Below are 13,922 nucleotides of genomic sequence, written 5' to 3' on the forward strand. Positions count from 1 at the left end.
CGTCGCCGATTGATGACCACCACAGACTCCCTCCTCCACGTTTCCTCCATTGTTTGAAGCTTTGCTGAAGGGGCGGCAGATACTTACGGAGACTGTTGGAATTTCAAATGCTGCGGAAAATTATCGACACAGGGTAAGCTCTGTGATAACCAGAAATCCTCCTAATTACTTATTCTAATATAGCCACCAAGCTAACTGCTCTAAAGATGGCACTCTGTTTGGGGGAGCGGTGATGTGCTAGCTTACATGCTAAGCAACAAGAAGCTGTCATTCGACATTATCACAGGATAACCTCTGTTTTCACCCTAAATATACATTTCGTTTCTCATGGAATTACGACAAAATAAGCTGAAGTTAAATATGTTTAGTGTAACTCTAGCTTTTGATGAACTTCAAACATGAAATTTTATTAACATATATGCATTTGCCCACTAAAAATGGGAGAAATGTATTTTCAGAAATAGTAGTGAAACACACACACACATATATATTGGCAACATAAAAAAGCCTTGCTTGTTATGTTATGCAGACTAAAACTGCTTTGGAAAGCTAATTTTTTGTAAAGAAAGAGAAACATTATAGATCCCTAATTAGCTAAAAGTAAAAAAAAATCAGCTAGTGTACTATGTATTAATTTAGGCCAAATTGTTTTTTTTTATTATTATTTTTTTATTTCATTGTTTCACGTTATGTAAGAAAAAATAAATAAATAAACAAACCCAGGATTTTTGCATCCCCACTATCAAGCATGGCCATGGTTGCATAATGATTTGGGATTCCTTTTGCTAATAATTAATTCAATTAACTCCAAAGGTCATCCACAAGGTGAAGTAAGTTTAAACAATGTTCAATAAAGTTTTTTTTTCTTTTAATTAATAATATTGGTTTTAAGTAATTTTTTAAGAGAATTTCTACTATTTCTTTTAGGCTACAGTCAAATATCCCAAAATACAGGTTTTTCAACAAATTTGGGAGGTGGCTGCACATCAACATTTGTAATCGGGAGGCGACAGTTGCGTTTTTACAAAGACCTTAAGAAAAAGTTTAAATTACATTGTGACCACGGTTTCTTCTTAACCCTTGTGCTATCCTAGGCATGTTTATATTGAAAGTGGGGTCATCTGGATCCGACAAGAGAGCAAGCTGTATTTGTATTTTTCAAGGATCTTTTTAAATCTTACTGTTGTCTGTGGCAGACATAAACCCTGTCCACCTTTGTCATGAGAGGGTTCACACATCAATGTAAGGGTTGGGTCTTCTTGACCCCATAAGAGAGCACAAGTCTTAAAAGCTGACATCGGGCACATTTACAGGTCGCTCGGTGGAAGTCCAGTGGCAGGCGGGGCAGAGCCGTAGTGGGCCGGCAGCTCTGACTGGCTGTCCATATGAAGTGCCACCAGACCAAGTGGGCCATTCTGCACACCTGATGGCAGCTGTCGATATTCATGACCACGCCATTGATTTTCAAAGCAATCGGGCGGCAGCGGCATAAAATTTTCTAGATTCTGCCAATCCTTCCCCAACACCCAGTGGTAGTTGTAATTGTGACCGGAGGGTTAGACAATAAGTATAATAACTGTTTCATAAAGAAATAATTGTTTGAAGAAGAGAGTTAAAAAAAATTAACAAATATTTTAGTCAACTTATTAAATCACAGGAAAGCTAGTGCCTATACCTCAAGGACGATTATTTGATCATTTTAGATGGTATTTTAATGCGTTTCCACACCAAATTATTAAGAAATAAAAGGTTGTTTTCAGATACCTTAGTTAAAGTCTGCTTGAATGGGAGGATCTTATAAGAAAACTTGAACTTAGGTCAAAATTCTACCACATTCGTGTGAAAGACCATTGAGTTAAACTGGAGAGGTGATGCCTTTTGGTGCTTTAGCTAACATCGCTGCCTCAGCATCACAAGAAGTCTCTGAGCAGGACGGTTCCAATTCTTGATTTAAGGCGACGTTTGTGTATTATTTTTGATTTTCCTGATGTGCCTCTCTGGTGCACACCGTCAGCGAGACGAAGGTGAAACCGTGATGGGATGTGAAATCTGATGCAAACATGGAGAGCCTTTGGGACAGCGGGAGGGGATAATCTGCTGCTGCAGGTCTTTTGTAGCATCTGCAGTATTAAATGGGGGATTAACTGAAGGAGGTTAATATTTGTGGTCAACAAAACATAATTTTTTATGATTTTTTTTTAATGCTTTCATACTATCTCTGAAGATAAGGGTGGATTCTAGATATAGACATTGATTCTAGGTATGGGTCTAACATGGATTCTAGATATAGATGTTTGAAATAGAGACATAAATGTGCAAAAATTAAATTTCTACTTGTGAAAAGTAAAAAAAATAAAGCAGCAGAATATATGATATTTTCTAGGGGATATAATATGAATATAAATATTTATTCCTTTATTCACTTCTACTAGGAACCCCTAATCAGTATGTTTAGACTTTCAAATTGCATGCATCTTCTGTAATCTCCTCTATAAAAAGGGCATTAACTGTTATGCAAGCACGCTGCATTGCCAGCGGCACTTCTATGATTGTCATAAAGTCAGATATTTGAGCTTGTTCGGGCTCGGTGATGCAGATGTCGGGGTCATTCTTGGTGATCCTGATGGCGCTATTATTAATGCACTGAACGCTTCCCCCTCATTTTTTATCAGGAAATATGAACACAAGATTCCCGTGCATCTCTTCATTGACTTCCTGCTCATTTTCAGATGTATTTGTTCGTTTAACCGTTTTAATTCAATGCCCCCCCAAGTGTGTCTCTGACCTACTTCAAATGTACATACTTGCTCAATTGCTAAGGGGTCAGCTTCAGTATTTTATTGAGGGGGTGGGGGGGGTCAGACCTATTTTCTACCACAAACCAAAAATGCTTACGGCATGACCTTAACAAATACAGCTCAAATATGGAAAGCCAAATGCCTCAATTTCACTTTTTTATTTGACGTGTAATTTGGCATATTTTTTTTTTCTAATTTGGCTTTTATTACTTTATTAGTTGTACCTGTTGTACAAATTGATAAACTGATTTAGTTTTATTTATTTAGTTCTATTTTTGTCTATTTTTGGCAACAACACACTTTTTAAATTAGTGTTTAAGTTTTAATATTATTAATTTAATCAGTAGGAACATGAAAGTTGTTTTTCCTATTTAAGCATACACTGAATGGAGTCAATCTAAAGGGAATCAATTTGGGAATTTGGTTGTAAATTCTACTTAAAAAGTTTTTGAAAACAGGGTGACAGTTCTGTCTTAACTATTCCAATATTTCCTACAACACATTCAATTTCACATTCAATTGTACTATTATTTTTTAGTTTGACCTGTTTTTTCTTTTCTTTGTTCAGTTAAAGGCATGTGTGGGCTCCGCCCATCCCCTCTGGAACAGGATGTGACGTCACAGCGTTAGCTCCTCCCCTCTTCTTTTAAGCTTTGGGAAGCTTTTGGTGAGTAGGGTCCTGCTCCCGCCCCTCTCCAAGGTCAAGATATGTTTGAGGCCAAACCCCGCGTCGTGGACAAGAAGGAGTCCAGCACAGAGACGGGTGAGACTTTCCGCTCCCAAATGTTTTTGAAGCATGTCTCTCTGCTGCTATTGTTAGCCCCCTCTGTCCCAGTAAACCACTTATCTACTCAAGTGGAAGGATGTCAGCATTTAGGGTGCCTGGAGTACCGACAAATCACCAGTCCAAGGCTGTAGTCTTTTTTTTGATTGAAGCCGAGTAGCTTTGTATAAATAAAATGCTCATATTAAAGGGCCTTTACCTTGCTTTTCTTAAGCCTTTCATAGTAAACTATATCCATATATATGTTCAGATATTATCTTTGGCACACTAAAAAACAAACTATATGAAATACGAGTTATTTTCGTGAACTATTTTCCTACCTGGAAGTAAAACGACTCTATTCCTGAGACTCTGTCTTTACACTTTGTCTAATACCTACTATGTGTAATGCACTTAAAAGCTCAAAAAGGGTATTTTGCATAGACCCTTCAACTAGCTCAAAGACAACTAATGTGTTATGAAAGGATTGGATTGGGACTATTGGCAGATAGTCGAAATCAAATGACTCTGATTCAGATCAGTACCAAAAAAACCCTGATCATGACATCCTTACATAGTAGTTTCTTCAAGCCATAATGTTAGTATTCAATGCTTTAAGTGGAGTTCCGGCATCAGGACTTATGGTCTTCTCTTTTTAAAAACTTTGCCAACTGGATTTATTAAGAGGTTTTGCAAACTGAACTTGTGGTCTTCTTTTCTCTTCTTAAAACTACTAGACTTATCTTCTATCTTCTCTTCTTAAGTCATTTTGCCAACTAGACTTATGGTCTTAAGTTGTTTTGCATACTAGACTTAATGTCTTAAATTGTTTCACCAACTGGACTTATAGTCTTAAATTGTTTCGCCAACTGGAACTATGGTCTTAAATCAGTTTACATACTAGATTTAAGGTTTTAAATTGTTTCACCACCCGGACTTATGATCTTAAATTATTTCCCATACTAGACTTAAAGTCTTAAATTGTTTCGCCAAATGGACTTTTTGTCTTAAACTGTTTCACACACTAGAGCTAAGTTCTTAAATCGTTTCGCATACTAGACTTAAGGTCTTAGATTGTTTCACCAACTAGACTTAAGGTCTTAAATCGTTTTGCCAAACGGACTTATGGTCTTAACTTGTTTCGCCAACTAGACTTAAGGTCTTAGATTGTTTCGCCAACTAAACTTAAGGTCCTGGATTGTTTCGCCAACTAGACTTAAGGTCTTAGATTGTTTCGCCAACTAGACTTATGGTCTTAAATTGTTTCACCAACTGGACTTATGGTCTTCCCCTCTTGAAAAGGTTAGCCAACTGGACTTGCGTTCTTAATTTGCATCGCCAACTGGACTTACTCTCTTCTCTTCTGAAAACACTTCCTCAACTGGACTTTTGTCTTCTCTTCTTAAATTGTTTTGCAGACTAGACTTATGTTCTTCTCTTCCTAAATTGCTGTCTCAACTGGACTTTTGGTCTTTTCCTTTTTAAAACATTTCGCCACTTAGCAAAGCATAAGTCCAGATCCCATGACTCACACCCCCTGGATGAATGACAATCTTCATCGACATATTGTTTTCTTTTTTCGTCTTTTCGACCTCCAGATGAGGGTCTGGGCAGCAGCGGGAGGCGTTATGGATCCGGCTCCTTGGGCTCGGCCTCGGTCGGCTCCGGCGGCTCAGTGTACCTGTCAGACAGTCAGGACTGGGTGGTCTCCCCGAGTTGCTCACCAGATGAAGGGCCAAGTCAGCACAGCGCCATCTCTCCCATGCTGGCAGAGGAGACTTTTCGCTACATGAGTAAGTTTATCTGTTTAATAGCCTCTAAAGTCGTTCAAGTATCAATACTTTTGTTTTGGTTGTATTTTCCTACCAAACTGATTTGACATTCAAAAAATAAAGAGCTTAAAGAAAGGAGAAGGAATAAAAGTTTGTAATAGTAAAAATGTATAACTCAGGGAGAATAAAGTTGACTTGTCTTCTAAGCTAATTGTGGTATCAAAGAAGAAATGAAGCCTAAACATCTTGAAGCTTCTATGGGACCGGAAGGAAACCCAAGAACTTCCTTCGGTTGTTGCTTCTGAAGTCGTGGAGTGCGCATCTTTAGGGTAAAGAGAGGGCTGTTCTTTCCATGTGAATCAGATTAAGTCTCTGAGTCAGTCTGAGGGAGAGGAATCAGTGATCCCGCTGAGATCCTAGCCAGGGTCAGTCACGGGACTCAAGAGGAGGCGGGTAGACATAAGATGACCGTGGTGCAGCCTAGAGGAGAGAAGGGTCATGCCGGGTTTCAAAATCCACAACGAGGAAGAGGCGCTCGATAGCTTTGCCTCGGAAGGTGAGCGATGTGGTGTCGGTTTTTTGAGTTGTTCTGCAGACAGGAAGTGGGTAAATGTCATGCTTTGTTTACATTCAGACAAGAATGCAGAAAGAGCGCTAGAAACAACTTCCTGTTTTCCAGTACAACTCTAGTTCAGTTTTGGTAGTGAATCCACACACTTTTATTCTTCTATATTCCAATTGGAGGTAGTGTTGCTTAAAAAAGACACCGTCAGGAAGTTGTGGCGTCCTATTACGGTTTGCTCTACTTCTGCAGAGCAAAAATGGATCCTATTATTAGACCATGCAGAAGCCTGGCGTCATGGAAGTCATTGAGGAGCGAGCTTTTCTGAGCTTATGGCGAATTATTTTGGTCCCAAAGGTTTTCAAAATGTTGGTCCAACCGCATATTTTCAGAAAGAAAGTTGCAGTTCCAGCTGATAAACAACACACAGGTGTTTTTGCAAGAAGTTTATGGGTCTCAAAGGTCGGGCTTGACCTTAAAAGTCTGTGGATCTTCGTAGAAAGTCACTCCCTGCCCATTGTATCACGCGTAATGTCGCCAGAGTTCAGTCAACTTTCCTTTAGTTTCTGTTTTATTCTGTGGCTAGCTCAGCAGAACTCAGAATAAGATGATCCAACCAGACTGTGGATGTAAGGAAGACACGCTCTGTTCAGGAGGTAAAGAATCGTTCTTGTGTCGATACTTGACAATCAACGCCGGGTGGAGGTTATTTTTACCCGGAGGAGAGAGGGACGGTCACTGCGGGCCTCAGATTACTGAAGGGGAACTCTCTTCTGCAGCTGCAGCTGCTGCACTGCTGGAATGCCAGTTGTTCTGCACATGCAGATGAAGACAAAGGAAATCTGTAAAAGAAAAGAATTATTAGTTTTTTTTTCAATTAGTTGCTAATCTAGTGTATTGTGTAACCTGAAGGAATTATTGCTTAAAACAATGATGGATCTGGAGAAACCTTTGACCAAAATCATTTTTTAATTACTTTTTTATTTACTTTTATGAGAACTATAAAAGAAAAGGGATTTTACTGTATTTTTCAATATAAAGACCGATCAGCTTTCTTCATCTGCTCCAAAAGAAACGTTCTAATTTAAGAAGGCAAAAACATTTTTTTAAAGAAAGTATAAAAAATTATTAAAAATGTAAGTACTGTAATAAAAAAAAAACACTATTTTTTAAAAAATATTTTAGCATGATATTTTTTTTAATTTTGCAATTCTGCATTTTCATATTGAATTATTTGGTCCACACCACTGTTCATTCCCCAGTAAAGTCTCTCTTTAGTTTTTTTGTTATAAAACTCTCACGTAGACTTGAAAATAAATCTTAAGCACCTAAAAAAAAATGTCACCTCCAAATGACCTCTGGTGCGTTTGAGCAAAATTGTGAACCAAAGAACAGAAAATTGTTGAAAACTGTGTTTTTAACATGTTCTTGTGGTATTTTCTGATGATGGAGGACATACATTAAGAAAATTAAGCTTGAAATTGCATTTCTGAGCATTTTTTTATTCAAATTGTTGCAAATCAGGAGCAGATGGAAAAAAATGTAGTTGTTTTTAATGTAAAAAAGAAATATACACTGGATGGGTCACATGCTCCCTACTCTGACTTCTCAGCAACGGAAAAGGAGGCGGGGTTGATCCACTCCAATAGTCCTGCCCACAACACGGAGGCAAATTTCTAATGAACTACTTCGGCTCTGCAGAAACTATAACCTAGAAAACAACATGATGGTTGATTTGGGAAATACTTCCCCCTAGCCACCAGCTGTTGTAATTGCTGTGTTTTTGTTTTTTTTAATAGTGTGATCCATTTGGGATGAACTTGCATAAAGTCAAATGTTTTCGGTAATCCAAGCTCTGCCGTGAAAGCTCTTTGGATTTTCAAAATTAGAGCTGGATGCCTCACTGGGTTGAATAACGCTCTAGACGCCGCACTGATGGGAGTTGCCACTTCTCTTTGTACAGGTGGAAGAGAGACTGCTCAGTCCTGCTTGGTGACACCCGCTCAGGTGCTGTGCACACAGCAGACTAATGAGTAGATCATCGGCAGCAAGAAACCAATAGTTTAACGAGAAGCTGATTGTTTGAATTCCCTGCTTTTCTTTTTCCCCCTTTCATTTCCTTTCCTATTTCCTCTTGGTCTTCAAACAACCCAACTCTTTCCCATCTTCTGCTCTTTTTTCCTCTCAGCATATCTGGCTTTGGACCCCTCTTCTTACTCCCACTCCGACTCTCAAAGCCTCCCCAAAGGTATCTTCCTCTTCCTCTGCACTCGTACCTCATCTCAGAGCTCCTCTGTCTGTAGCGACTTGTATCACGGTAGCACCAGTTGTGTGTTTGCTTTCACAATGACCACTAAACAACTCTGAGGCGTAGCCATTTCAAACACACTGATGGCTTCTTGAGTGCTTTCCTGGCTAACCGTTGCTTGTGGTCGGGCCATTTTAATAAAGTAGTGTGTAAGTCTAGCATGCGGTGCAGAAGTGTTGATGTGATTGGAGTGGTGTGGTTTTACTTTCATTTGCGTGGAGTTGCTTAGGCTAGCGTTTTGCATGCAGAGTAACAGGTGTGTGCACGACCCAAAAATGACACGCTCCTTCATGTCAGTCCTCAGCGCAGACCGGGTGGAGCAGATGACCAAGACCTACAATGACATTGACGTGGTCACGCATCTTTTGGTTGAGGTAAGCACTCTGTCACCCCGCGTTTAGGAGCAGATGAGTGACGAAACACTACGACATGCTGGGTTTTTTTTGTTTTGTTTTACTGGGTGGAGATTAGTTTGTCAAACAATGTCTATAATGACACGTTCATTGGACTTAAAAGCTCAAAGCTAATTTGTTGTCACAATAACAGTAAAACTTTAAAGGAAATGATGAACAAAACACAAGAAAATCCCAAACATTAATGGTTAAAGACATCATTTTTTGGGACAGATGGACTGAAGAAATCTTTTGTTCCTCGTGCCATCAGGCAATACAACTCTCTGGCCGAGCATCCAAGAAGCTATCTCTTTTAATTAATTTAATCCATTGATTTTTATGGCTTTTATTGTGTTTTTATGTGTGAGGTTTTTATTTTTATTTTCAGCCACTTTTAAATTTCCTCAGGGATTATTAAGACCCTATTTGTCTGTCTAATATCAGTCTAAGGTCAGTGGGTCGGTCTAAGGTTGGTCGGTCAGTCTAAGGTCAGTGGGTCGGTCTAAGGTTGGTCAGTCTGTCTAAGGTCAGTCAGTCGGTATAAGGTCAGTCGGTCGGTCTAAGGTCGGTCGGTCTGTCTGGGGTCAGTTGGTCTGTCTAAGGTCAGTCGGTCTGTCTAAGGTCAGTTGGTCTAAGGTCAGTTGGTCGGTCTAAAGTTGGTCAGTCAAAGTTTAGTCAGTCGGTCAGTCTGTGTGAGGTTGGTCTGTCTATGGTCAGTCGGCCTAAGATCAGTTGGTTGGTCTAGGGTCGGTCGGTTTGAGTTTATTTGGTCTAGGTTCGTTCGATCTGTCTAAGTTTGTTCGATTGGTCTAAGGTCAGTCGGTCCAAGTGCGATCGATCTAAGATTGGTCAGTCTAAGTTCAGTCGGTCGGTCAGTCATAGGTCAGTCGGTCGGTCTGTTTGAGGTCGGTCTAAGATCGTTCAGTCTAAATTCGGTCAGTCTGTGTTCGGCCGGTCAGTCTAAGTTTGGGAATTCTGTATCTAAGGTCGGTCTGTCTAAGGTCAGTCTATCTAACATCTGTCTGTCTAAGCGACTGTTTAGGAGTTTTGGTTTTTTGTAAAATCTCCCAAATCTTTGCTCGTTTAGGTGGCAAACAATAGTGGTTGTCAGCAGATTTACACTGGTCCATCTGTGGTCCACCTCCATTTTGTCGACATAAAAAATAGAACATTCATTAATCTATCACAATCAATCAATCTATCTCCTTCGTCATGTCAGTGCTTGACATCCGTCTGTTCTAATTCCAGTCGCATTGATTTTGCATCAAAAAGCCAGAGAAAGAGGAAACAGGTCCAGGTTACAGAATAAGAACTCCCATTGTACTGTCAGAAAAAATACAGGGCTTTGTCGGGAAGGGCATCTGGCATAAAAAAAACACTGTACTGCGTCCTGTACTGTACCTGTCTTTTTGTTCTAATATGTGGCCACTGTTAAAAAACCATTTTAATTTTCTTTTGCTCTTATGACCTTGAGTTACATTTTACTGTGTGCCATGACCACAACCTGATGAGTTTCGATTGTTTTTTTCAAATAGAGGGACAGAGACTTGGAGCTGGCGGCCCGGATCGGTCAGTCGCTCCTGCAGAGGAATCACCTCCTGCAGGAGCGCAACGAGGCCTTGGACGAGCAGTTGGCTCAAGCCGTCGACCAGGTAGACTCATCCTGAGTTGTCTGTATTTCAGGTTTGATTTATCCAACAGTCTTTAAAAAGCAATCCAAAACTTTTCAAACTCCTGGACAGGTTCACCAGCTGCAGCATGAGCTCAGCAAGAAGGACGAGCTGCTCCGGATGGTGGCCAACGCCTCGGAGGAAAGCGAGACCGACTCCAGTATCTCCACGCCTCAGCTACAGCCGCAGCTGCCTGGAGGAAGCGTCACTGCCGCCACTGCTCTCAGCCAGCTGGAGTCTCTGCAGAACAAGCTGCAGGACCTGGAGGAGGAGAACCAGGCGCTGAGGACCGAGGTACGAGACCTTCCCAGTGGAAGCCGAGCGAGACGATAAAATGCATCAAAGCCTTGACGTGTTTTTTATGTTCTTTAGGCTTGTCAGCTGAAAAAAGACACGGTGACGTATGAGGAGAAGGAGCAGCAGCTCGTGAGCGACTGCGTGAAGGAGCTCCGGGAGTCCAACAGCCAGATGGTGTCTCTGACGGACGAACTGGCTCAGAAGAACGAGGCGCTGCTCAGACACCAGGAGGAAATCGCGCAGCTGCTCGCACAGATAGTCGAGCTGCAGCACAGAGTGAAGGAGGTGAGGAAAAACAGACTTTTGTCACGGAAAACCTCATTCTTGAGTCAAACCTCACATTGTTGTGCAGCTGGCTCTGGAGAAAGAGGAGCTGAGGATCCATCTGCAGGCCTCCAAAGACGCCCAGAGACAGCTCACAGCTGAGGTAGAACCTCCACAGATGATTCAGAACAGATTTGAATGAAAAACAAGAATGACCATTCGTATTTTGTGTTCTCTGCAGCTGAACGAGCTTTCAGACCGGAATGCTGAGTGTGTAGAAATGCTTCACGAATCCCAGGAGGAGATCAAAGAGCTTCGCAATAGAAACACTCCGTCCTCTGGGATGAGACGTCACTTCTCGTATGGACTCTACCCCATGGTGAGGAACAAGTTTGACCTCATCTTGACAGACAAGATGGGAACATTTCAGGAATTCTCTTCGGGAAACCATCTGTTTAACTGTTGGGACAGGACTCCTTGGCAGCAGAGATTGAAGGAACCATGAGGAGGGAGCTGAGCGTTGAGGAGGAGACAGCCTTTCAGGACCAAAGGTGAGAGATATGACTGTCAGAAAGATAGTGATGATAGAGGAGCCGCAACAGAACTTTAAACAAAAAGAAAAAAAACAAGTCCATGTGGTACAGCCAGAGAATGGTCAGGAGTGTTGGAAACCCTCTGGAATGAACAGATTGGGAGCAGGCAGGTTTATGTTGAGCAATGATCCCCTCAGAATAGAACGAAGAGAAGCGTCCTGGCATCCTCTTTGGAACAGCAGAGCAGAAGAGGAACTTCCAAGCTTCTTCCAAGAAACAAGCCAACAGAAGAGGAGCATCCTGGTTTTCTTCTTAGAATTATGTGGGGAAAGGAGCTTCCGGCATCATTTTCAGAAAATGTTGACAGAAGAAGTGTCCTAGCATCCTTCTTGGAATGTTCTACCAAAAGAGGAGTGTCCTAGTACTCTCCTCGATATATTCTTTGACAGAAGAGAAGTGTCCTAGCACCCTTTTTGGAATATGTTGACAGAAGAGGAGCGTCTTAGCATTCTTTTCGGAATATTCTAAAAGAAGCGGAGTGTTCTTGCACGCTTTTCGTTACATTCTATTGTATTATATTATATAATGCTTACCCAGGTCGTCGTTGTGAATGAGAAATTGCTTATAATCGACCAACCTGTATATAATAAAGGTTCAACAAAAATACAATTTCAACAATTCTAACAGAAGAGGAGCGTCCTAGCATCCTCCTTTGAATAATCTAACAAAAAAGGGGCATTCTGGCATTCACCTGAGAGTATTCTAGCAGAAGAGGAGCATCCTTGCACCCTTCTCAGAATATTCTAACGGAAGAGGAGCGTCCTGGCATCCTCCTCAGACTATTCTAACAGAAGAGGAGCATCCTGACATCCTCCTCAGACTATTCTAGCATAAGAGGAGCATTCTAGTACCCTCTTCAGAATATTCTAACAGAAGATGAGTGCCCTCTTCGCACCCTCTTCAGAATATTCTAACAGAAGAGGAGCGTCCTGACATCCTCCTCAGGCTATTCTAGCATAAGAGGAGCATTCTAGTACCCTCTTCAGAATATTCTAACGGAAGAGGAGCGTCCTGGCATCCTTCTCAGACTATTCTAGCAGTAGAAGAGCGTTCTAGTACCCCTTTCAGAATATTCTAGCAGAAGAGGAGCGTCCTTGCATCCTTCTCAGAATATTCCAACTAAAGAGTAGCCTCCTGGCTTCCTCCGCAGACTATTCTAACGTAAGAGGAGCATCCTGGCATCCTTCTCAGAATATTCTAGCAGAAGAGGAGCGTCCTTTCATCCTTCTCAGACTATTCTAGCATAAGAGGAGCATTCTAGTACCCTCTTCAGAATATTCTAACAGAAGTGGAGCGCCCTCTTCGCACCCTCTTCAGAATATTCTAACAGAAGAGGAGCGCCCTCTTCGCACCCTCTTCGGAATATTCTAACAGAAGAGGAGCGTCCTGGCATCCTCCTGAGAATATCCTAACAGAAGAGGAGCGTCCTTGTATCTTCCTCAGAATATTCTGACAGAAAAGTAGCATCCTAGCATCCTCTGGCAATGCTCCTACCACTGCACAAAAGAATCTCCTAATGGGTCAGAGCCTCTGTAGGATGGTGGTGATGGATGATCTAAATGGAGGAAAATAAATTTGCAAAACAATTAAAAGAATTTTTAAAATAAACTTAAGAAATTAAATAGCAGACCTGACAATTACAAATGTGAAACGTGAACAAAAGATAAGATAATTAACCTTGAACAGCAAAAAATATGGACTTTAACACACTAAGAACGACTAATTGATGTGTTTTTGAATCTAGTTTACCAGAGCAGAATTTAGCCACTTTAATGTCCATCTAAAGATTCGGTTTGTTGTAGGGCTGGGCGATAAAACGATAATTATCGTTATTGCGATATTACTTTTTTCGATAGTGAAATGAGACTACTGCGATAAACTTTTGTGTTAAATAACACGGGAGAAACCCCCGGAAGAGCCGTGCTTCTTCTTCTTCTTACGGAGCGGCTGATTCTAGGAGCCCAGACTGAGAGGGGGGGGGACGGAGGCCCCGAATGATGACAAAAGGACAAAACAGAAAACATTATTTCAGTAAACCAATAACCAATATATAATCGCTAATACTTTTATTTTTAATGTCAAAGTAACGATGTTTAAATATTTTGTTTTGGAAACATCCTCACCGGACCCCCCTCCTCTACATTGAAAATGGTTCGGTCCGACTGGATCATTCTTCCGTAGCTGTTTGTTACCGACAGATCCACAGAGTGTGAGGGAGAGAAGACACGCTTTAAAATCAGGAGTTTAAACACCTGATTTAGAGGAGAACCTCCATGAAAACAGAAAAAAGGAGACAGTCTGTCTATTGCCGCGCGTCTCGTGTCACGTGGAGGTGAAAGAGGAGAGAAGGAGAGACTACGCATGCTCCTAACAGCCGCGCGCAGGGGGGGGTTTGTTACAATATTAACCAAAGCTTTTGTATAGAGCTTCGAATTAGAATAATTTCTTGTTTTATTGTGTATCAATAATGAATTTGTGCCATTTATGCTCATTTCTTAATGAG

At 41.1% G+C, this 13,922-nt stretch overlaps 1 protein-coding gene across 2 annotated transcripts in view; it reads left to right on the forward strand.

The window, feature by feature from the left end:
• trak2 (trafficking protein, kinesin binding 2) overlaps nucleotides 1–13,922 on the forward strand; it is a 20,900-nt gene continuing 6,978 nt past the window's right edge. Inside the window, exons 1-11 of one of the 2 annotated variants that reach the window (XM_024294367.2) lie at nucleotides 1–133; nucleotides 3,367–3,561; nucleotides 5,160–5,354; nucleotides 8,084–8,143; nucleotides 8,501–8,577; nucleotides 10,131–10,247; nucleotides 10,338–10,559; nucleotides 10,638–10,847; nucleotides 10,915–10,989; nucleotides 11,068–11,205; nucleotides 11,298–11,377. In XM_024294367.2, coding sequence (XP_024150135.1) covers nucleotides 3,507–3,561; nucleotides 5,160–5,354; nucleotides 8,084–8,143; nucleotides 8,501–8,577; nucleotides 10,131–10,247; nucleotides 10,338–10,559; nucleotides 10,638–10,847; nucleotides 10,915–10,989; nucleotides 11,068–11,205; nucleotides 11,298–11,377 — 1,229 coding nt within the window. In that variant the 5' untranslated portion in view covers nucleotides 1–133; nucleotides 3,367–3,506. The remainder of the gene's footprint in view (nucleotides 134–3,366; nucleotides 3,562–5,159; nucleotides 5,355–8,083; nucleotides 8,144–8,500; nucleotides 8,578–10,130; nucleotides 10,248–10,337; nucleotides 10,560–10,637; nucleotides 10,848–10,914; nucleotides 10,990–11,067; nucleotides 11,206–11,297; nucleotides 11,378–13,922) is intronic. The other variant, XM_024294370.2, reaches the window with a different exon arrangement.

This window comes from Oryzias melastigma, linkage group LG2 (genome assembly GCF_002922805.2).
Source record: "Oryzias melastigma strain HK-1 linkage group LG2, ASM292280v2, whole genome shotgun sequence".
NCBI lineage: Eukaryota > Metazoa > Chordata > Actinopteri > Beloniformes > Adrianichthyidae > Oryzias > Oryzias melastigma.